Source organism: Ochotona curzoniae, unplaced genomic scaffold, assembly GCF_017591425.1.
Source record: "Ochotona curzoniae isolate NIBS_2020 unplaced genomic scaffold, NIBS_Ocur_1.0 contig_64, whole genome shotgun sequence".
In the NCBI taxonomy this organism is placed as follows: Eukaryota; Metazoa; Chordata; class Mammalia; order Lagomorpha; family Ochotonidae; genus Ochotona; species Ochotona curzoniae.
In genome coordinates, this window is record NW_024466502.1 from 44,983,938 (window position 1) to 45,008,089 (window position 24,152).

General features: G+C 42.4%; 1 protein-coding gene across 3 annotated transcripts in view; it reads right to left on the bottom strand.

Moving 5' to 3' along the window:
* RCBTB2 (RCC1 and BTB domain containing protein 2) overlaps positions 1–24,152 on the bottom strand; it is a 40,570-nt gene that overhangs the window by 13,692 nt on the left and 2,726 nt on the right. Inside the window, exons 2-8 of one of the 3 annotated variants that reach the window (XM_040991416.1) lie at positions 16,843–16,941; positions 7,858–8,013; positions 7,469–7,619; positions 4,325–4,491; positions 3,631–3,789; positions 3,043–3,150; positions 1,988–2,130 (exon numbers count right to left, since the gene is read on the bottom strand). In XM_040991416.1, coding sequence (XP_040847350.1) covers positions 1,988–2,130; positions 3,043–3,150; positions 3,631–3,789; positions 4,325–4,491; positions 7,469–7,619; positions 7,858–7,983 — 854 coding nt within the window. In that variant the 5' untranslated portion in view covers positions 7,984–8,013; positions 16,843–16,941. Of the gene's footprint in view, positions 1–1,987; positions 2,131–3,042; positions 3,151–3,630; positions 3,790–4,324; positions 4,492–7,468; positions 7,620–7,857; positions 8,014–16,842; positions 16,942–24,152 lie in introns of those variants that run through there. The other 2 variants (XM_040991417.1, XM_040991418.1) reach the window with 2 other exon arrangements.

The following is a 24,152-nucleotide window of genomic DNA, read 5'->3' on the forward strand; positions in this document are numbered from 1 at the left end:
GGACTACAGCAAGTTCACAGGGCCAAGCCACCTCCACTTTGCTTCCCACTGTAGTTCCAACAGATTGTAGTTTACCAAGGAAAGCAATAGCTGCCTCCTCAGGCTCAGCTCAAGCAACCTGACACATCACCGCCAGTCCTTTGTCGCTTCCTCTTCCAGCTCCAGGGCCCATGATCTGCTGGGTACTGGACTCTGGGGAGGTCAGTGCTGGTCAAGGCTGGCAGAGCCTGCCAGTCAGGGACAGCTGAGTTTCTTTCTCTGACAAAGGCAGGAGCACCAAAATAAAATCTGAGCACCACACAAAGGCACGCTGGCTTTCTGGGATCTCTAACACTTTGTCATTCAGCAGAAGCACTTAGTGCCCCACTGACAGCATTAGCTCACAGATGGCCTATTTCTGAAACCCTAACAAAGTCCTCTCACTTTCTCCAAAGCAGCAGGGATCTTTTACAAGATATGCTAATGGCATGGCCGCAGGCATCCCTCCCAGTTATCTCCCTTGCTCTCCAACTCTTAAGGGGCCCACGGCCTCATTCTAAGATTTTTGGCTAGGGCCCAGCGCTAGGGCTTAGCAAGTTCAGCTGTTGCCTGCAGCACCTACATCCTGCTCATCCTGTTAATATGCCTGGAAAAGCAGTGGAGGATGGCCCACAGTGGAGTGCCGTGGGTTCTGCACTCCAGTGGGAACCCTAGAAGAAGCTCCTGGAAACTGGCTTCTGCCTGGCCCAGCTCTGGCTGTTGTAGAGCTCTGGGGAGTGAACAAACAGATGGAAGATTTCTCTATCTGTCTGTATTGTTCCCTCTCTGAAACTTTGCCTTTTAAATAAATAAAACTTTAAAAAACAACAAAACTGCAGTTTTATTTAGCCCCGGGAAACATAAGTTAAAAACTAACAAAGGCCTCAAACTCAAATGAAAACTGCAGTTATTATTAACAAAAGACATTTCGGCTTTTCATTTTCACTGTTAAGTACTGCATAGAAAAATCCACCCCTGTCCTCCTCATGGGTGATCTGGATGGGGTTTGTGGCTCCTGGCTGCTACAGGCGTTTGGAAAAGCAGCCAGCAGATGGAAACGCTCTCTTTCTTTCTCTTTCACGTAAATAAATAAGTCTTAAAAAGAGAGAGAAGAAAAGATAATGTAATGTTTTTACTCCCACACCTCTGCACCAAGAACAAGAGAGGGGTAGGCATTGTGGCACAGCAAGTAAAGCTGCCACTTACAACACAGGAAAAAAACCCATATTTGAGTGCCAGTTGGAGTTTCAGCTGCTCTCTGCTAATGTGCCTGGGAAAGCGGCAGAGGAAGGCCCAAGTACTTGGGTCCCTGCACCTCGTGGGAAGGCCAGGATGTTGCTTCTGGCTTCTGCTAAGCTCAAATCCAGGCTGCTGCGGCCACCAGAGGATGGAAGATCTCTTTCTATCTCTCTCCCTGTGTCTCCTTCTATCTGATGTTCTTCCTTCTGAATAAATAAACAAATATATATATATTTAATGAGGGAAAAGGCAGACACTGGAGAATCTAAAGGCTTTCAAAAGTATTAGGATAATCCAGGAGCTATTTACACAACCCTGTAAATGGTACAGAAAATGAGGTTTATATTTCCTAATGGTTTGATTCTTTCTCACACTGACAGCCTAGGAGGATAAGTAATGAAATAACCCTATCCTTTCTTCAACAGGCAGATTTTGTAAGTAGCTGAGTGGCTTTTGTTTCACACTCCATTCCAAGTCCATTTCCCTAGGCCAGAGAGGACAAACATCAACAAAATCGACAGAAAGAAGGAAACAGCTAATTTTCCAGAGAGAATAGAGTGGTAGTTTTCTAGAGATTTAGTCAATGTAGTTTGCAATTTGAAAGCTGACTTTCAAGAAGATGGTTAAAAAGTACTCAAATGCTAACAATAAAGTCCCCAAGAGTCACTGCTGAGTACCTCCTATTTGGTCACTATCGGCCACTGGCTGAGTTAGAAACTGCACACCTTACCTGTCCTTTTCTACAACCACAGGAGTAGGGTAGGACTGGTTACTTTTATTGCCGGTGCCTAATTGGCCATAAGAATTGGCGCCCCAAGCATACACTTGGCCTTCATCTGTTAATACTAACGTGTGTGCATAGCCACAGGCAACCTAGAAAGAGGGGGGAAAAAAGTCACTCAGGCGTGGAAATAGAAGGAACTATTTTGCTGTTAGGTTAGACAGGCAGGGAATCAAAACTGAAAGAAGCTGCCTGCCTGCAGTGGCAAACGTGAAGTGAACCCAAGTCCCCAAGTGTGGTCAGAACTAAGCTGCAATGAGGCAGAGCCCTTCAGCTTGCTCAACCCCAGTGCGGGCAGCTGACATTCAGCAACTGCGTGCTCTCAGAGGGGAGGAGCTGATACAATAACCAGACGCCTCTGATTTTTAGCAATTCTTTTTCTTTATAACAGAAGGTGTTCAATGTGAAAAATATAGAGATGTAAGGATATGAAAGCTAAGGGTTGGTTTTGTCCTATTTATATGTAGACATTCATATGCATGAATAGCTTTTTAAAAATAACTATATTGTAAATTAGTTCTGTATCATGTTTCTTTTTATTTAACATCCTATACAGTATTTTCCCATATGAATAAAAATTCTTTGTAAATATTGTATCCATCATCTACACTTGGCATAATTTAATCATTAACACTATATGCTCAGTACATGACACATTTTCTTATTAAAGTTATCCATTTTTATGGGTTTTTTTTGCTATATTGTCTTAATTCTGTAAAATACTCTGGTTCTATGTCAAAACTTGTGATGATTTTTAAGGCTCTTGATGATACACACTGCCAAAGGTTCCTCAGAAAAAAAGCTGTAACAATTCACATCCCAAAAGCTGGGTGTTGGAGCTTTTGGAAACAGACACAACTGAATCCAGGCAAAAACTGCTTTAACCTCAACTTTCACAGAGACAATCATCCAAGCAGCACATCACTCTCCTAAGACAACTGTGTCTCTGATTCACATCTGAGTCCCTGCTGCTCTCCACACACAGGGACCAACAGGGGACATACCCGCTGCACTCGAATGCCTTGCAGAGCGGCTACTCTGCAGGGGGTGGGCTGGTTGCCACCACTGCCAAGTCCAAGCTGCCCGTTTCCATTGTAGCCCCAGACATAGACCTGAGAGAAAAGGAGAAACTCAGTGTACCTGAAAGCCAGCCAGCCAGCAAGGTCCTCACCATAAGAAGCATGCCACAACCCACATGACACTTCTGTGACCTGAATGTCAGTCCCCAGAACCTCACGTGTTAGAATCTTAAAGTCAAATGTTCGTGGTGTTTGCAGGTGGGGGTTAGGGGAGGTAACTGGGTCAGCCTGTTTTCAGAACCTAATGGATCACGGGGTTACTGAGAAGTTGTAACAGTGAGCTCTCCTTGAAACACCTGCTCTGTGTCACCATTACCTGGGGATTCTGCAGAGTCCCCACTGAAAAGAAGGCCTCTCCACATGGACCTCAGTCTTTCTCCCCCCAAGATCCATGCACTGAATAAACCTGTACTCCCTATGAACTACCCAGGCTGTGGGATTCTGAGGTCTAAGACAGACACTAGAATAGCACACAGCACTGCAGAACACTCTATGACAGAATTACATTCCTACCTCCCCGGTGTCCACGACTGCCATGGAGCACATCTGCCCACATGCTATGTTCACGACGACTTTGTTCTGTAGGCAACCAGTGACTCTTCGAGGGATGGGCTGATTGGCTGTTGGGCCAGATCCCACCTGCCCAGAGTTATTATAGCCCCAGGCAAATACCTATCGGCAAGAGATCAAGGAATGACAGGTGTTAATTGACCAAGTGTCTCACTGGGACACTGCCCACACTTAACGCACTTCATCTCCCCTCCCAAGGTGCTCCATAGACCTCACAGCACAGGCGGAAACACTGGGAAAAAAATTCCTTCTCATGTGTGTTATAAAATGAGGTTACTGGTTGTTATCTACACTACAATAATTAACACATATCTACACACTTACAAAAATACGTACTTTGCATCAGCCATATTTTCCACCATTTGTGGATATTTTACTTTATTTTAAAATAGCTCCATTATAATAATACAGAAAGAATGGCGTGGCATTTAGCTACTCAAGTTATAGAAGTGCTTAGTACATACAGGGAAAGATCTCAAATGCGCCAACAGCATGACTATGAATTGCTACCAAGAATAGGATTGAATTTGAAGATGGTGGTTAATTTAAGCAGGCGATCATATTTCCAGGCTGGTTATGGTGGTCACTACAACTTTATGGAAATCAATTCCATGAGCTTTCTGCTGACTGTTCTCACCTCTCCATCAGATGTCAGCACCAAGGAATGGTACGACCCACAGGCAACTTCAATGACTTGCTTGTTTGACAGATTAGTGGAGATTTGACAGGGCACTAAACCATGATTAGTTGTGCCATTGCCCAGCTGGCTGTAAGCATTGTGACCCCAGGTAAAGACTTCTCCTTCTGGAAATAAAAAGAAAGTTAATTTGCTTTCAACACATACTTTATTTATGAAAATACACACTGCCTAACTTCCACACACTGAACATTCCTTTTAAAAAAAAAGTCCTCATTTTAAAAAAGATAATCAGCTTCCCTATTCTAGCAAATTACTTCAGTAAAAGAACCTATTTAGGAAATAGGAACTACATTCTATCTCAAAGCAACAAAGTGAAATTTAAACTCATGCAATTATGATAGCCATAAGAGATTTTTTTGTTTGATTTTTAATAAAGAGCAGAGAAAAAGCCTCTAAGATTAACAGTAAAATGGGTCCAATGCAATGGCTCAGTTGGCTAATTCTCCCCCTTGCAAATGCTGAGATCTCATAGGGGCATCAGTTCGTGTCCTGGCTGCTCTACTTTCCATCCAGCTCCCTACCTGTGGCCTGGGAAAGCAGTAGGGGACAGCCCAAAGCCTTGAGATCTTGCACCCACGTGGGAGACCTGGAAGAGGCTCCTTGCTACTGACTTCAGATCTGCTCAGCTCTGGCTGTTGGGGCCACATGGTGGGTGAATAAGCAGATAAAATATCTTTCTCTTTGTCTCTCCTTCTCTCTACAAATCTGCCTTCCCAATAAAAATAAGTAATTTTTTAAAAAAGTAAAACCCTGAGGTTGAAAGTCAAAAGACTGAAGGCCACTTATCTCCTTTAGACCTTAATTATCGGGGGTCCTCCCATCCCGCGGAAGAAATCACCGGACACTTGAGAGAGTCTCCAAGGCGCTTTATTCCGATCTTCCGTTGTGACCGTTATGACCATTGTGACCGCTATCACCGTTATGACCGTTACGCTCCAGCCCCTCCCCCGCCAAGCCCCCCGCTTATCTGTCAAACTTGACCAATCAACTTAAAGATAACCAAGGCACACCAATCAGGGCAAAGGGCCAATCACAGGGCAGGAAATGGTTAGTGCCCCCAACACTTAATTTCACTATCTATAAAATTATAGCTTAGTTAATATTTAAACATTTATTTACTTGAAAGTCAGAGTTCCATAGAGAAGGAGGCTAGATGAGAAGTGGAGTAGCAAGACACAACCCGTGTCCATATGGCATGTACCTGCCAGTTTTACTGTCAGAACACCAACTCCACTTTGTTAATTTTTAAAACTATGATAATGAATATTTAATACGCATATAACAGAAAATTTCCTAAAATACATGAAATAGATGGACAATTTCAGAAATAAAATCTAGCATGGTTATTCCTTAAAAGCCCCTCATATATGTATCTTAGCATAAAAGGATTCAGTTTCTCCTTTTTAAAACCTGAAAAAGAATCAACCAGTGTCCACTCATTTCATCTGTATTTTCAACCAGATTGTCTCTTCACACTAAATTCTGAATCATTTCTTCTGATCCATCTTCTAGTTTATTCTCTTTTACTGCAGCCACGTTGCTATAGAACCTATTTACTGAATTTTCATTTCTGAATTACATTATTCATTTGACTCTTTTTCAAATCTCTATGGTGTATATAGGTTCCTCAAGCTTTTTTTTTTTTTTTCAAATAATAAATACATCTGTGTTTTAATGGGTTTCTGGCCATTGTCATATCTGATGCGTAGTTGTCCGTCCTTGCTGCCTGTCATTTCTGCTGGTTCTTACCTTTAGGAGGTTGGGACTAAGTTTCTGCACTAGGCCCAGCAGACAAAACCAGGAAGCAAGCACTTGGACTAAAGCTCCATGTCACCAAAAAGAAACTAAGCTGTTTATCTAACCTCCTGAGAAATCAGGAGAGAGATTAGTCAAGTCCTGAACAGGCCTCTTTTGGTGTCATGATAATGCTGTTCTCTGTGTCAACAAGGGAGAGAACCATGACACAGTCCTAAGCATTTGTTCTTCCTTTCTTTCTATACCCCTTCTTGATTTCTAAAACTGACCTCCTCTGCTAAGCTCATCAGAACACTCAATTTCATGAACTTTTAATTCATTTATTTTGGCTTATGGAAAGAAGTGCTGCCCAATTCTAGAGTCACAAATAAATGCCAATTAAGATCTATGAGCTAACATGGCTTTGTATTCTGACACATCCCTGGTGCCTATTTCTTCCTATACCCAGTTATCGTTGACTGCTGATCACTTACTACCATGGGCAAGCTTCATGTGTTGACCCCTGCAGGTCTAAGATGACGGATCTCCTCTGGAAGGGCGTTCACTCCTGTGTGTCCTAGGGCGCCTCTGTCCTGCACCTCTAATAAACTCAGATCTTTTGGAAGGTCCATCTGATATAAATTAAATTATACATTCTCGGTTGTAAACTCTCAGGGAGGTTTATTCTTTTTTTTTTTTTTCTTTTCTTTCTCTCACTGCTTTGCTCAAAACAAGGACTTCTGTGTTTAGCAGCCTTGGAAGTGGTCAGGCCTTTCCCTGACAGCCTTGCATTCACAGTCCCACCCCGAGGGGGAAGGCCTTCTACCAGACCCCTGGCAGGTTGGACTACCTGGACTTCTGGCCCCATGATCTCCTGGGTCTCCATGCCACAGCTCCGATGCAGGGACTACGTAGACTCCTTAAGGGCAATACCTTCTTTAAGGTCCCCTCTCACCTCTGGGGTGACATCTTCTCTTAACAGTTGGTCTGATTAAAAACTATCAGTATTTAGACACCTGTATAAAAATTTTTCAGCAATCTTTTAGCTAAAATGTTAATTGTTTTCAGCAAAGAGGTAGTCTAAATCATCTAACTTTGTTATTACTGGAAACCAGAGCTTATTTTTTAAATGTAGAATGAATATGTTGAGTATTTGCATAATTTATTTTGAATTGAAAGAACACTAATAAGATGAATGTTAAATTTTAGGACACTGCTCAAGAGGCATATTTTATTATGTTATTGGTCTGGATTAGTGGGAAAAGCATGAGGGTGTTTAGTGGCTCCCAGTCTTATTTCTCAACAAATAAAGCATTGGTTGAATTCTTGTTTGTTTCCCCAGGTTACCTGTGGTGGCAAGGACAACATGTGGGCCACTCCCGTAGCTGAAGCAGGCTATCTTTTTGCCACTTAGAGTATCCAGTCTCCGAGGTTCAATCGTGCTCTGGACATCGCCTAAGCCCAAACAGCCACTGCTGTTTGTGCCAAGCACGAAGATCTGAGAGAAAAACCAGAGTCAGCTGAGCCAGTTCTACTGGTGGGAAGCCTAGAAATTACACTCAGGGGGAGGGGGAAGGGGAGGGCTCAGCTTCGTGACAAGAAATCCAAATCGACTTGTCATGCTTTTTTTCTTTTCCTCTTTTATCTGTTAGTTTCCCCCTAAGATCTTCAATTTGGCCAACCCATGACTCAAAAACACATGGGCGTGGCTGGATGTTTCTTGTCCTCCAAATTACCTCATCATTCACAGTGCTGTATAAGACTTCATTACCAGCATTGCCAAAGACACAAGCCTGCCGGATTAACTGCAGTTCTTCCTCAGAACAAAGGGAGAAGATTGGCCACTTGCCAACATCTAACATCTTCAGGGATGAGACAGTGGCCTGTACTGGCTGAAAAAGAAAATATGCATTGACTTGAAATACCACTAAAACCCCCCAAAAACCACAAACTATTTTCTCTGCCCCTCTCACATGTGTAGAGTGTGACAGCGCTGGTCTGAGGAGGAACAAGCCACATCTATCTTTGAGAAGCCTCTCACAGACTGCCTGTCCAAGGCCCCCCAGTCACCCCGGGATCTCTCTTTTGGCCCCACCTGCCAGAGGCCCAGCTGGGATCAGAACTTGCTATTCACACCACTGCACTGGGGAGAGCTCCATGTTCAGGGGGGACCTGCAATACCAGCTGTTTTACACGTATATGCGGAAGCCGGGGGGTCAGAAGAGTGAGGGTGGAGGCAGAATGAGGGGGGCTGCCACTGCATCTGCTGCCAGCAGCTTCCCCAGACAGTCCTCTAGGAGGGACAACAGGAGAACAAACCACTGAGCTCACAGCAGAAGACGACCTTTCTCGTGGGATTATAGTTGTCTCCAGGACCCCCTGCAGATACCAAAACCTAAGATGCTCATAATCTACACATGTTCTCTTAGGTACTTCAAGTCCTTTCCAGTTTAGTCAAAATACCTAACAATGTAAATGTTATGCAAATAGTTGTCATCCTCATTTTTAAGCCAATAATGACAAGAAAAAAGTCTGCATAGAGAGCCATCCTAGGTCTAACTATACAACACATGACCCAGATCCAAGGTGAATGTCACTCGGACCAGGGCTGCTGGGCGGGGACAGAGAAGGAGGGTTTGGACAGAGAAACGAAGGCCACAGTACAGGGTGCCTGCAGGTCACCTCACTGAAGCAGAGGTTGTCCTGCACACTGTGTAGCAAGTTCAAGTTTTGTTTTGAGTGACTTTCTGTATTTTTCTCTGAACTTAAAAAAAATGTATTTTATTTATTTGAATGGCAGAGTTACAAAGAGAAAGAGGGAAAGAAACATTGAGAAAGAGAGCTTCCATCCACTGGCTCATTCTCCAAATGGCTGCAACAGCCAGGGCTGAACCAGACCAGAGCCAGGAGTCAGGAGCTTCACACATGTCTCTCATACGACTTCTGGAACCCAAGCACTTGGGCCACCTTCTGCTGCTTTCCCACATGCCTTTGCAGGGAGCTGGATGAGGAGTGGAGCAGCCAGGATTTGAAGTGGCATCCATATGGGATGCCAGTGTTTCAGGTGGCAGCTTAACGTGCTACCCCCACAGCACTGCCCATCCCCTGCCCCTGCTCACCCAGAGTATTTTCAATCTGAGGTGAGTTGACAGAGAGGCTGATTGCGTAGCTTCATGGTTAGGTCTTCATCTTTTCTAAATAATGCTCATGAGACTGTGGAATGCTTTAGTAGCAAAGAATTCTGAAGATTATTTTGCAGATGAAAAACCAGGCCCAGACGGGGGCTGTTGTGGGCCAAATAGTGTCGCCTGAAATCCAAAATGTCACATGTCCTGGGAACCTCACCAAGTGTCCTTGTTTGGAAAGAGAATGCATGCAGACACAATGAAGCCGTGCTGGGTTAGAAGGGGCCTAATGTCCTGGGTGGAGGAGTGGGCACACAGAGATGTCCAGGCAAGAGGGCTGTTTCACCACACAGCAGAAACACATGGCCATGCCAGGGAGCACGGAGAAGGGCCCAGCAGGAGCGGGAGGATTCCTCCCTGACCCTAAGCATGTGTGGCCTGCAGACTTCTGACCCCCAGACCTGAAGGGGACACATTCCGGCTCTAAGTCTCCTGTTTGCAGGCAGTCCTGCTAAGTCCTGCGAGCTAGCAACAGAGTCTGCACCAGAGCCAAGCTTCTCCACCCCCGCACCCAGCCACATTCCTTCACTGTGCCGCTAGAGTCACCTGATCCTGCGCAGAGAAAGGCGCCTTCTATTATTATCCTTTGGGCAGTACCAACAGGAGGCTGTCATCTCCAGTTCTGAAAAAATGCTGATTGTGTCTGCAGTCACCTTCACTAGGAGAGCATTTTACTGAAATCAGTAGCGGGGGAGGACAATTTACAGATATTCCCGATCTTTAATATGTAAATTCTCTTCAAATCTCATCTCTCTAGAAAACCATGATTTATATGCAAGTGTAATAAGGCTGTATCTCCAGGACATTATTTGATTCAGCAACTGAGGTACCTAAGTGCCACATCACAGTACCTGGGTTTGAGTCCCAGCTGTGGCTCTGGTCTCCAGCAATCATGGCCCAAATAGGTAAGTCCTTGCCACCAAGGTGGGAAACCTGGACTGGTTCCCCACTTCTGGATTTCAGTCTGGCCTGTGGCTACTGTGGAAATCTCCAGACTGAACCAACAAATGGAACTCTCTCTCTGCCTAAATACATAATAAAATAATGTCCTCATTGATGTGTGTATGTTTTCAGAAAACAAAAACTACATGGTGACATTAATCCAGAAATCCTAGAATCTTTCCAAACAAATTTTTTTTTCTCTGTGAGATTTTTCATTTACTGGAAGAAGAGCAATTTTTCCAGGGCTACTGCAGAGTTAAACACAGAATCTCATTATGTTAGTTTTTAGTCCACACTTCTACCCTGAATCACTTTTTTCCTTATGTCACAACAGGATCCTACTTTCTTTGATGTATCTTTTTTTCAGAGTAAGTAACTTTTAAGTAGAGAGAATAGATTAAAGGCCAGACTTTTTTCCACACATCAGCTAACATGTAACGCTACATTCATGATATTACAGTGTTGGCTTGCATCTGTAAGCAACTTCATAACAGGGCAATAACCCCTGCCTTGAGCTGTCTTCCAGGATCAGGCACGGTGGCAAGATGCAATCACTGATATGTCATTGTTTCTTTTCAATCAGACGTATGGATTTCATCTTACCCTGTGTCAAAGCAAGTGGTTTCTTAGATGCCCACAATCAGCCTGTAAATTCCATCTCACTCCTAAATGCCTGCCTACAAACCATGAGCTCTGAACTTGCCAGCCTACCTGCACAAAGCTCCATAGTAAGCAGTCCGAGACTCCACTGACTTCTGGGATTTCAGTGTGCTTTCAATGTAATATGCATTTTATTTTGTTTAAAGATGCTATTGGCCAAGGGAACTCCAGGTCTGACCATTTCATTGAATTAAAGATATAAAAATGAGACACAAGGTCACCATCATGGGAGGTTTTAACAGTAGGTTAAAGGACTGCCTGTGACGTCAGCATTCCTTCCAGCAGCAGTTCAATTCTTGGTTGCTCCACTTCCCATCTGGCTCCCTGCTAATGCTCCTGAGAAAGCTGTGGAAGATGGGCCAACTCCTTGAGCCTCTGCACTCATACGAGAGATCTGGATGAAGCTGCTTGCTCCTGGCTTTGGTTTAGACAACCCTGGTTATTGTACTCATTTGGGGAATAAACCAACAGATGGACAATCTTTCTTTTTTCTGTCTCTCTCTCTGTTATTCCCTTACTTCCTCCTTCCCTCTGTGTTTATGTGTGTTCCCCCGACTCATAACTCTGCCATTCAAACAGATAAAATAAAAATTTTAAAATAAAATAAAGACAAAACTGTTTCCTTAAAGGTCACAATCTAAAGGGAAATAAATTACAAGATAACCTCAGTACAGGAGTATGAATAGATCACTTTTGCATCCATCTGAGACTAGCATTAGGAGTGGATCGTCAAAGTCCATGGAGGAACTTTCACACAGGAACTCCAGACTTCATTGGAAAAAGACCTGTATTCACATTTTTTGGAGTAAGATGTTTAATATTAGTCTTCAGGAACACAGCATCTTCTTTCACATAAGACTAGAACCCCCTGCCTGACACAGTCATGAGACACTGGGTGAGGATTCACACCCAATGCCAGTGGGGGCTGCTGTCACACCGCAGCCATTCTGTAGGATGGCAGTCATCTCTGAAGACGGAATCCCCTCCTCCTCCCATCTCTGATGGAGGAATGTGTGTGGGGGAAAAATAGGCAACAAAGAGGAGAGCCTGGTAATGTGGATCACAGAGATTTTGTTCCCTAGAAGCTGCAGTCTTTTGGCCCAGGTATCCTCCTCTCTGCATGGGACAATCCTTAGTGGTACTGTCAGCCTTCCTTTACCGTGCTGCTCACCCCCAGTCTAGCTCCCCCACTTTTGCTGACATCTCCTTGGGGAGTCAAAGCAGTGAGACTTCACCCATTAGCACAGGAAAACATGATTCAGAAAATACAAAGGCCAGAAAATTAGAGACCCAAGCACATCTTATTCTCCCTATCTGTTCAGCTATGCTTCTCCTTCAACATAAAGAATCAAATGGACTACCATACTTAACTACTGATAATTGTCAAATTGTCATGATTCAATATAAAATAGAATCAAAACTACGTTAGGGTCGCCTCACAAAAAAAATACAGCGACACCTCACCCTTAAGAATTTTCCCAGCATTGTAACACTTTGTATGAGATTATTTTATTGCTGATTCTGTGAAATTTTTAGTTTATGAAAACTGTTTCTGGGAAAATGAAGAATTTCTCTGTCAACATTTTGCAAGATCCTCAGGTTCTGTATATTACTTTCATAGCCTATTTTGAGCTTTCCTGGGAGGGCTTACATAGGCTGTTACAAGTCAGCATATGGTACCAAGATGCTTTAGTGGTAGAAGTGCTACTTTGTGGCTGTATCTTATTCTGGCTTTGTGCAATTACGTGTATTTGTAAAATTGTACTTTGACCTTATCTTATTTCAAAAAGAGTAGAAAATGGGCAAAATTAATAGTGATGATTAACATTTAGCATATTATAGGGGTGAGCATTCTGTAAATAAACACATGTGGGCTGGAAGATGTGAGTTTGAGCTTCAGTGGCCACATCAGCTGGTTGACTGCAATGTTCAGAAATGAAAGAAAGCAAAGTGAAGCATGCCAATGATGAATTGAGACCCTATCTAAGTTTGGGATACTTTTTTTTTTTTTTAATCCTTGGGAACAGAGTAGCTGTAGTTCAACCCGGAGCCTTCTCAGTTTAGCGTCATCCATGACCGGAGACCCTCACTCCTTACCTAGCAACAATACCACCATGTCTGGCAGCCCCTTCCCTACCCATCAGGCAATGGCAAACCCCTGTTGGCCTCACAATGACCTCTCAACGGCATCTGAATCACTACCCCACGGGCCTCTCAAAGATAGATACTGGCTCATTCATCTTCATCCTGGTCACCACCACATGCCTGACGATGTATGTCTCATGCCACAGAGAACGCATGCTCCAAGGGCATGGCCTTGTCTAACCTTGCCACTTTCTCCATAGAAAAGAGGAAGTTCTTCTTCCATATGGATTCAGTCCTGGGCAGTCCCTGAGGAAAAAGTATGTGGTAAAATGAGGATCCCATATATTTGGCTAAATAATGTAGTTTAAAAGCACTTTACAAGTAATCCTAATTAAACCAAAAGACAAAAAAAAAAATGCTAAGCTCAAACATGGTGAAGGCAAGGGAATTAAGCTTCAGACGTGGAATTAAGAGCTATAGAACCAAAAAGGTGATTTTACTGGATGCCTTCAGATCTTCACATTGGCCTCTTCCTGCTACGGCCTGGACAAACCCTCTTCAGAGAATCATAGGTAAAAGCAAATAATTAGCAAATATTCATTTCACAGTTGTATTCCTACAGATAATGAAAAACAAATTTTAGACCTTAGATTTTCTCTGGAATTGGAAAGCTTGAAACCACTGTGAAGAACAGACTTAGGTATTGAATTCTCAGCTCTACTGAACAATATATGATTTGCTAAAAAGAAAAAAGAGGAGAAATGAATGAAAGGTGTGACAAAATGAATGAATGTGGCTTTATAACACTGAACTGAACTGAAAATTCCCAAGCAGCAGCCATCAGATACATGACAACAGCATTGCTATTTTCACCATCTCCATGATAACTTTTGTGTACCATGTGGAAGGAACAGCTGGAGCAGCCCTCTTGGGAGACACATAATATGTCTCCGCAGTGGTTAAACTGTTACATGGTTTACCATCCTATCATTAAAAATAAACATACACAAAAGGTTCTCTGAACCCCTCAAAAGCAATTTAATAAAACTGTTTTTAGTAACACTTTTTCATTTTATTAGGCTGGGTCTCCTTTACTTAAATATAATTCGTATTTTAGGCAATAACATCAGAACATTTTATCTGGTATTTTCTACAGTAGAGTTGAAACCTCACATTGGATAATAACACTAATCAAACTAAATTCAACTCTTAAAAGTGTTCCTTATCAATGTTGTATATGTTCTTATTAGCATTTTTTTTTTCCCTCAGCTGTGCAAAGGTCTCTCAGAGTAGAGAAAAAATCAAAAACCTAAGCTATGGCCAGGCACAACTAGTTACTCCTTCTGGTGTTTGGGATCAAATTTTTAAAAAACACCTGTTTGTAAAAGGATCATTTAGAAGCATCTCACTTACAACTTGATCAGCTCACTATCTGGAAAGATATTTTCCCTTATTTGATGATTACTTACTAAATACCGTTTAATGCTATTTTGGCAGATTTGTTAAATCCTAATTATTCTCTGAAATACAGCAGGACTGTCACTTGGCTTCATGCTGGTGTGTTTCCTGATGACTCCCGGGAGCTGGAATCCCTTCCTATTTCCGCAACACTTTGGAAATGCCACTGTCCATTTTTTTTTGTTCACTTCCTGCCTCAATTTTATATATACAGAGAGATATAGATATATCTATATATCTATACATCTCTCTATATATGATTTATTTATCTTACTTGAAAGAATTACTGAGAGAGAAAGATAGGGAGAGAGAAGGAGAGAGAGAGAAAGAGTGAAAGAGAGAGAGAGAATCTTCCACCTGCTGGTTTACTCCCTACATGACTGCAACAGCCAGACCTGGACTACACTAAGGCTGAGAGTCAGGAGCTTCTTCCAGGTCTCCCAAGTGGGTGCAAGGGTCCAAGTACTTGGGTGCAGGGATCCAAGGACTTGGGCCATCCTCTACTACTGTGCCAGGCCATTAGCAGGGAGCTGGATCAGAAGTGTAGTGGCTAGATCTGGTGCAGTGGCCTAGTGGCTAAATCCTCACCTTACACATGATGGGAACCCATATGGGCATCGGTTCATATCCTGGTTGCTCCTCTTCCCATCCAGCTCCCTGCCTGTAGCCTGGGAAAACAGAAGAGAACGGCCGAAAGCCTTGGGTTCCTGTACCCTTATGGGAGACCCAAAAGAAGCTCCTGGCTCCTTGCTTCGGATCGGCTCAGCTCCAAACACTGCATCACTCAGGCAGTGAACTAACAGACAGATCTTGCTTTGTGTATCTCCTTCTTTCTGTAAATCTGTCTTTCCACTGAAAAATAAATCAATCATAAGAAAAGTGTAGGATCCAGGAAACAAATCAATGTCTAGGTAGAACGCCAGCTCTACAGCCAGAAGATTAACCTGAAACACCTTTATCTCCCCTACTAAAGCAAACCCTACATAAAGCAACCTCTTTATGAGAAGCAGCCATGACTCCCTCATGGCTACAGTCAAGGACTCTACACAGACTCAGAGTGGAATACCACACACCCATGGCAAGCATGCTCACGACACAGCCCTCTGTGTCCCGGATGCAGCCTATGCTGAGGATTCCTCTCTGACTCATTCTGACTGGAAACATATTTTGTAAAAAAAGAGAAGAAGGGAAGGAAGAGAAGAAAAAGGAGGAAAAAAGAGAGTAGAGGAAGAGAATTTGAAGAAGGAAAGAAAAAGGAAATAAAAGGAACCAAAGAAGAAATGCCCATCCCTGATGATACCTTGGACACTTTCGTTCCGGATGACAAGACATAAATAAGTATATTCAGTGCCTTTCATTAATTCAAGACTATAATAAACTTTATGAAAATAGAATGGTGGAAACAGACTGTTCTGTTTATTTCATCATTTTACTACATAATTGCATGTATGGCATATAACATTATCACAAAGAAGTGATTCAGTTAGCACTAAATACAAGATTCATAAATTCATGTATGCTAGCCAGAAAACTCTTCAAGATTTAAAAGTGGCCCCAGGAGACAGGCACTTGCTTAGCAGTGAAGACACCCATGTCCCAGACTGGAGTGCCAGTGTTCAATTCCCAGGTCCAACTCCAGACTTCAGGTTCCTGCCAGTGTACACTGCGGGAGACAGTGCTGACGGCTCATCATTGGGTTCCTGCCACCCACGTGGAGGAGTGCGATGTAGGCTTATGGGCATAAATGACTCCAGTCAGGAGTCACCGTGGCATTGCCTCTCAAATTAAGTGCATTTAATAGCAAAAATAATTTAACATTAATCACTATTATACAATACTATTAAAAACTGCTGAATTCTCCAGCATTGTAGGAAGTGATTGGCTTTCTTCTCTCATGATTTTAATGTGTTATACACATATTAATTTTCCATCCTGCACTGGTAGAATACATGTGGAGGTTAGAGTTATCTTACCCTGTTATCCATGTGATTTCACTGGGCTATTATCAATAAACTGACTTACAAGTCTACAATATACCTACAGAAAATCGCACCAACGACATGATAAATAGGGCCCAAACAATAACAGCCATAATAATAATTAAAGTAAAGTAAACCTATGTCCGGTGCTAAGTGCTCATGTGATCTCATTTAATCTGCACAATATCCAAATGAAGCATTTAACTGCATTGCTTCTGTTCTACGACTGAACCAATAGCCACCAGTCACTGCGTCTCTAAGGCAGGAATTAAACCCAGGCCTGACTGCAAAGCCCAGGCTTTCAGAACCTTCACTGAGTTACAGGAATATTTTAACTTTTTCCTGTTTACATTCCCAACAGTTCTATTTTATACTGACTGGCTGGGAATGTTCCCTCCAAAAATATTTGTACCTGATTGTTTTAAATTTCTGGAGTCCAATATTCGGTCATCTTCAATTCCATTCCTTTTAGCTTCTTGTAAAGTTGTCTTCTACAGCACAATTAATGTGACTGAAAACATAAATGCATAAATAAATTCTGTTAAAGAAATAAAGAGAAGGAAAGAATGCACCATCCTGCAATTTGACAATTCTTCACTTATCAAAAAATAGTTAAAAACATGCGTAACCCTACCATTAAAAAGGTCAGTAATTAGAAGTGCTCAATTTATAAAAACAAATTGCAAAATATAAATTCTGAATATGTACACAGAAATACAATAAAACACATACAAATGGAAATTTACTCTGCAGTAATTTAATATAATCAACTAATTGAAAGGAGAAACCAGGGAGAATGTGGAAAAACCCAAAACTTCAACATTTTTAGCAGAGAAAATACTTCTATGAACTCAGGGCAGGAAAAGACTTCTTAAGCAAGATACAGAAACATAAATGACACAGAAAATACGGATAAATTTAAACATACAATGGGAGATTATCTATGATACACCTGACAAAGATTATTATACAAAACACATCAAGAAGGCCTCCAAATCAAGAGAACAACAAAAAGTCACAATCAAGAAATGACAGAGGACACAGGCATTTCACAGAAGACATTAAGTACCATATTAAAGGATTCTCACATTCATGGAATGTAACATGAGATCAATCTCGTCTATCAGATTTGCAACAATTAAGTGGTAGATGATACCTAGCTTGGGTGAGGGTACAGATCAAAAGACAAACCCATAAACTGCTAAAGGGAATGTAAACCAGCACAACCACTTTACAGAGCAGCTCAACAGCTGGCCAAGGCGTGTGTCTTCCAGTCATTTTTTCTGAATATGTGGAACTGGAACAAATCTTTCACCAAATTATTTTTCTCTCCTATGGGACACATTTAATGTTACCTTTTTTATTGCATAATTCTATATTCTACCCTAACCTCTCCACTTTTATCTAATTTTAGTTCAATGTAAAAGCTAATACTAATAGCTATAACTAAGGTTTGGACAGCGCTGGCCTAATTGAATGCTGCTGCTTACACATAGCTGCTTGCAGTAAGGGGGATAAAAACCAAGAAAAGTAAACAGAATTAATTTTTAAAAATCTATCCATCAAAAGAACTGATAAACTGTAGCGCATGTGTATTATTTAGCAATTAAAACCAATTATCCAGAACTAACACAGATATCTCTTCAATGTTGACAAACAAAAATCAGTAGGTCACAAAATGATTCCTATGGTATAGTACTTAAAGGTTTAAAAACATGCAGAAAATAAATATTATTTTAATGTATTAGGAGCACAAGCATATGCATGGCTGGATTTTTTAATGTTTTAATATTTATTTATTTTCCTTACAGAGGTGGGGGAATGGGGACTGGAGTGCAAACCCATGTGGGGTCAGGAAGGAAGCAGGGGTGAGATGTGTCTGCACCAGGGAGAGGGGTGGGGAGGGTACTCTGCTCCTTGATGCCAGACCCCATTAATGGCAGGAACTGATGCTGCCCCACGCAGCATTGAACTGGGGGGGAGAATGACCTGGGGTGTTCCTTGAGTGGTCACTGTAGAAGAGGGGACATCTGTCCTCACAGGGGCTCTGCCCTATTCTCTCTGTGTAAGATCTCAGCTCTGTTGGTTGTCTATGTCTACCTCACAGTGTCCACAGGCCTAGAACTTGACCTGGAGTACTGTGCCATTTGCTTTTCCCACTCTTTGAAGAGGTAATCCAGGTCTTCTGTTCAGTTAGAGGAGCCAGTGGTCTTGCATTTCATGGGCATCTGGGTATGATCTTTTCTCTAGAGTCAGCCTGGGGGATAGCTTGGTTCTACAATACATGCTCTGTGGTCGGACTGCGTGTCCACGGGATCAGGGATCCTGAGATCAGGGATCCTACCAGTCTAAAGTATTCATGCAATTCAGGGGCTGATCCTGACCAGTTTGCCCTACCCAGCTTGCCCCTCACCTCATTTCCTGTGCTCCTTGGTGGATGCCACAGCCTGTTTTGGACCACCGCCTGCCCTATCTCCCACCTGTAGGTGGGTCAGTCTGTTCTGGGGTGAGGGGAGGCTCCAGAATGCCCACCATGTCCGGCCCCAGCACCAGTTCCCACTAGCACCAACATGTGTGCCATATGATCCGGCCGGCCCCAGCTCTTGGGGCCATCAGTGAGTAAAGTGGCCATACCCCAGACCTTATTCCTGCACAGACCTTATTCCTGCACATTCCTGTGGGTACCGTGACCTGGCCTGACCTATCCCCATCCTGGCTTCCATGAGCACCAATGGGTGCTGCAGCCAGATCCTACCCACTCTCAGCCCCAGCTCTTGTGCTTACTGGCAAGGGTAGCTACCTAGTTGGGTGTGACCCTGTGGCCCCAAACCTATCTCTCATGCTCAAAGGTGGTTATAGCAGTGACCCAGCCTACCCATCCCCCAACCTGATTTTCACTTGTACCAACAGGTGCAGCAGCCTGGCCCAATCTGCCCCAGACCTGGACCTTATCTTCACTGGCAGGTATCTCAGTTTGGACAAGGCAACTCCAGGATCCCTAATAAGCTGGCTTCCTGATCCAGCATTCACATGCCAGTGGGTGCTATATCCTGGCCCTGCTGGCTCTCTTGCTGACATGCATGTTCTGTGGCCCATTCTGTGGAAGTCATACAGGCCTCAAGTAGCCCTCAGTGGCCTCCCTCCAACCTGTCCCTAGTTTGGTATAGAACTGCTGCAGCAGGAAAGGGGCTTCATGACTTCACATAGCCATTGCCGGGTTTTGAGGACTTTCTTTTTTTTTCATGAAGTTTTTGTGAAAGTAATGTCAAAGATAAATGATTACAGGTAACTCTATTCATGAAATTGATAAGCAATGGCCTTTCAATCTGACAGAATTTCAAAGTTTTTAGGAATAAATTAATCATCTCAGTGTTAGAAAATAAGCTTACCCAATGTTGAAAAAAATAAAATCTTGGAGGGGCCAGAATTGTACTCCACAGATGAAGGCACCACTTGCAACACCTTCACCCTACTCTGGAGTACGTGTGTGAATCCTGGCTGCTCTGCTTCTGATTCATCTACCTGTTCATGCACGTGGGAAAGTCACGGATGACAGTCTAAACCCGTAGTTCACTGCTACCCACAACGGGGACCTGGATTGAGTTATAGGCTCGTGGTTTCAGCTTGGCTCAATCCCAGCTGTTTGGACATTTGGAAAATAAACAGCAGATGGAAGATCTCTCTTTCTTTCTCCTCTTTCTCTCCCCTCACTCCCACCCTCCTTTTCTGTCACTCTGCTTTTCAAATAAATAAACACATCTTAAGAAAAAATAATCACTCAGTTGAAGACAAGCTGATGAGAATATAGTTTTTTGACAGTATGCTAAACATTTCCATTCCTAATCCTCATGCAGGCTAGGTCAAATAATTCATTTCCCTGTACAAAGCATTTAGCAGGCTGTCTGTACACATTGTCATTGGTAAAATAATCAGTACTAATCAGTGTAAGTGCTACACAATGTGTCACTTTATTTGACAACACCTCTGACCTAGACTACGAGCTAAGTTGATTATAGGGCATATATTCATTTGTCTAATTCACTCAACAAATATTGACCTATTGCCTGTTGGAGGCACTGAGTGGAAAGCAAATATGTAGAAGAGCAAAGAAAATTGGAACAAAAGACTATTGGCTCTGTGTCCACATTATCCCAACCCAATGCTAAGTTTTAAAAGCTGGTCTTGTGTGGCTTATTAGGAGTTACTAATGCAGACAGCCATTCTTTAGCAGTGACTGCAGGATTAAAAAATAAAAGAAAATAGAAGCAAAAATTAAGAATTTTGGCAGAGGAATTTCAATGTTACATATTTTTTAAAAAATTCAACTTGGTAATACAAAGTCAACTTTGGAGCTATGTGCAGCAATATAAAACTGTTTTCTTGTCATGCAGAATTCAAAACATTACACAATTTTCCAATTCGAGCCATATATTTGATGATAATTTTATAATAAAAAAATGGGAAATTAAATAAAACCAATGTATTCGAGGACACTAATTTCCAACACCAGCATGCTAATGAGCCCCAGGCCAAGAACACACCAATGGGAAAATGACGGTTCTACAGCAATACTTAGCTGAGTCCTTCAATGGTGTTATTAATAGCGTTTTTAGTATTATCCATAAACTACAAATAATATAAACACACATAAATATAAAATAATAAAATGCTATCCAAACTATACAAAAAAGGATCAGACTATGCTTTTGCTTCTGTTGAATTATATATATATGATAACAGTAAGTTACCTACAGAGCTGCTAATCAACGTGAACAATCACCAACAGAATGGACAAAATTGAGAGCAGACCCTCACAGGAAACAGGAGTGCCAAATTCTATGGGAAACATTGAGCTGACTGGTAGAACACAGGCTCACAGCTGGCATGTTAACTATTTGTTCGCAAAAGGATTTTCAAATTTCACTAAGAGTGATGACACAGATCTCCAGTTCAAACCAACGTCAATTATCAAGCCACAAAATTGTTCTTTTCAGACACATAAGAAAAGTGTCCCTTTCAAGTATAAAATGTAACTGGCATAAACTATACAAATATTTTAAGGTTGTTACATATTAACTAATATGAGTTGGTACTTGCAACTCATTTGCAAATCCATTTGAAATATAGGTTCTTCCATGTCGAAAAGAATCCCTAACATGCCTGTTAACAGAATTCTAATCGCTAAAGGCCACTGCTCCCCAGTACAAATGTTTATTTAACATGAAATACCCTTTGGCCATGGTTCAGCTCCACTTGAGAGACATTTTGCTCAATATCACATACTTTCAAGAGAAAACAGGACATACTGCAATCACAATTTATGATTTCTTCATGTGCTGTCATCCACAGGTATTGGCTAGTTCAACATGATTTCCACAGGGAGATCCATGTAATAGATATTGACTCAGGTTAGATTAGCCAAGCTAATATAAGATACATACTCATGGCTCAAGTTCTTGGGCCCCTAACACCCATGTAGGAGACCCAGATGGTTTTCTAGGGTGATAACTTCAGGCTGGACTAGCTCAGGCCACTGGGGTCATTGGGGGAATAGACACAAGGATGAAAGATCTTTGTGTCTCTCCATTTCTATCACTCTGCATTTCAAATAAATACATAATTTTAAAAAAGAGCTATTTACTTTTACTGGAAAGTCATATCTACAGAGAGAAGGAGAGAGAAAAATCTTCCATTCACAGCCGGAGCTGAGCCAACCCGAAGCCAGGAGTCAGGAGCCTCCTTCAGGTCTCCCACATGGATACAGGGTTCCAAGGTTTTGAGCCATCCTCTACTGTTTTCCTAGGACACAAGGAGGGAGCAAGATGGGAAGTGGAGCAGCCAGGATACGAACTGGTACCCATATGAGATCTTGGCACATGCAAGGTGAGGACTTTAGTCACTAGGCTATGGTGTGGGGACCATAAATTTTTAAAAGAAAGAAAAAATGGCACACACTTTGCATTTGGTGTTTATGGGACACCAACAACCCATTTTTCTGTCCAGACTGCACTGCTTCCAATTCAGCTTCCTGCTAATGAGATTGAGGTGGCAGCAAAAGATGGTCTAAGAACGTGGGCTCCTGTCACCCCTATGGAGGAAATGGATGAAGTTCCTGGTTCCTGGCTATAGTCTGGCCCATCCCAGGCTTTCGTGGCTATTCGGAGAGTGAACTAGTAGATGGAAGACCCTTCTCTCTGTCTCTGTCTCCCTTTCTCTCTGAGATTCGACCTTACGAATGAGCAAATAAACCTTCACACACATACTGCAACATCAGATACATGCTAAAAGAATTATAATAGCTTTAACCTATTGGATACCTTCATGTTATTGGGATGGAATTACGTTGTGAGGCAGACACATAGCCCTTGCAGAAAATGACAGGTTGAAGGATCCTATCAGATGTTCTTTGGTGCACATGATGAACAGCTCCTGAGAGGAGGGCAAGTAATGGCTCCTCCGCAGTAGTTATTCCCAGGTAGACCTCCATTTCCAGCCTTGGACATGAGTCCTTGGCTGTCACTCTGCAATCCAGATAATCCTACTTCTGGCCTCAACTCTCCCTTTGCTGGACAATTTGATCTGCAGTAATTTAACTCCAAGTCAAGTCTGAAAGAAAGAATAGCTTAGGGCATGTTCACTTCATGGTAGCTTACCAAGAAAACAGAAAATGAATATGAAAATCTCCAAAGGCATGGACTGGGAACAGCCGGCACATGGTTCACACCAAGGCTTGTGAAACCATTTAATCTGTCCCTGCCACACCAACAACAGGCAGGACTAAAAATCTGATAGATCTATTGTAGAGCAATTTTTAAGCTGACAATTTTGTATGGCCCCATAAATGATGTTACAAATATCCAAACTGTCCTTGGTAGAAAAAAAGCTTCTCTATTCCTGTATTAAGGACTTAACAAAGTACATGGGTTTCCTAAATGTATAATTTCACGTTAATAATCTGAGCTGAATGTTTGTAATCTACTTAAGTAACAGACTTGAGAGGAAATATACTTTACTTTCTAAAAGTGTGCTTATCCAACAGCCTCTTGCTCTAAAACTCCTTAATTAAGAAGTAAAATTTGGTTAAGTTTGTGTGATTCATTCAGAAATCTCCAAGAGAGATAATTTAGTAACTTAGCATGGTATCATATCAGGTGAAATAAGCTCCTCTTCTACACTATTTAAAGAAAAGCAGGGCCTTGTAAAGTAGCACAGCAGGTTAAGCCACTTCTTACAATGCTGATATCCCACGTTGCAGCACCAGCTGGAGTCCTGGCTGCTCTGCTTCTGACGCATCTTCCCACTACAGCACCTGGGGAGGTACTGGAAGGAGGCTCACATGCTTGGGCTCCAGCCACCATTGTGGGAAACCCAGATGGAATTCCTGCCCATGGCTTCAGCCTGGAGCAGCCTGGCTGTCGTGGCATTTAACTGAGCCAGAGAATGGAGGATTCTCTCTTCCCCTCTCTCTTTCTTGTTTGAACAAATAAATCTTTTAAAAAGAAAAAGAAAGAAAAGCAATAACCACTGTTTGTGAGAACTTCACTGGTCATTTACCAGGACAGGAAGCCATTGCAAGGGGTGGTTACTGTGAGGAAAACCCAGCTCATTCGTGGTACCTAGGATGGGCCCTCTGGGGATACAGAGCCCAAGGATGTTCAAGGCTCCTCCCCCTATAATCAATGCACATCTCCCCTCGCAGTTCCAGTTATCTCTGAGTGCTGA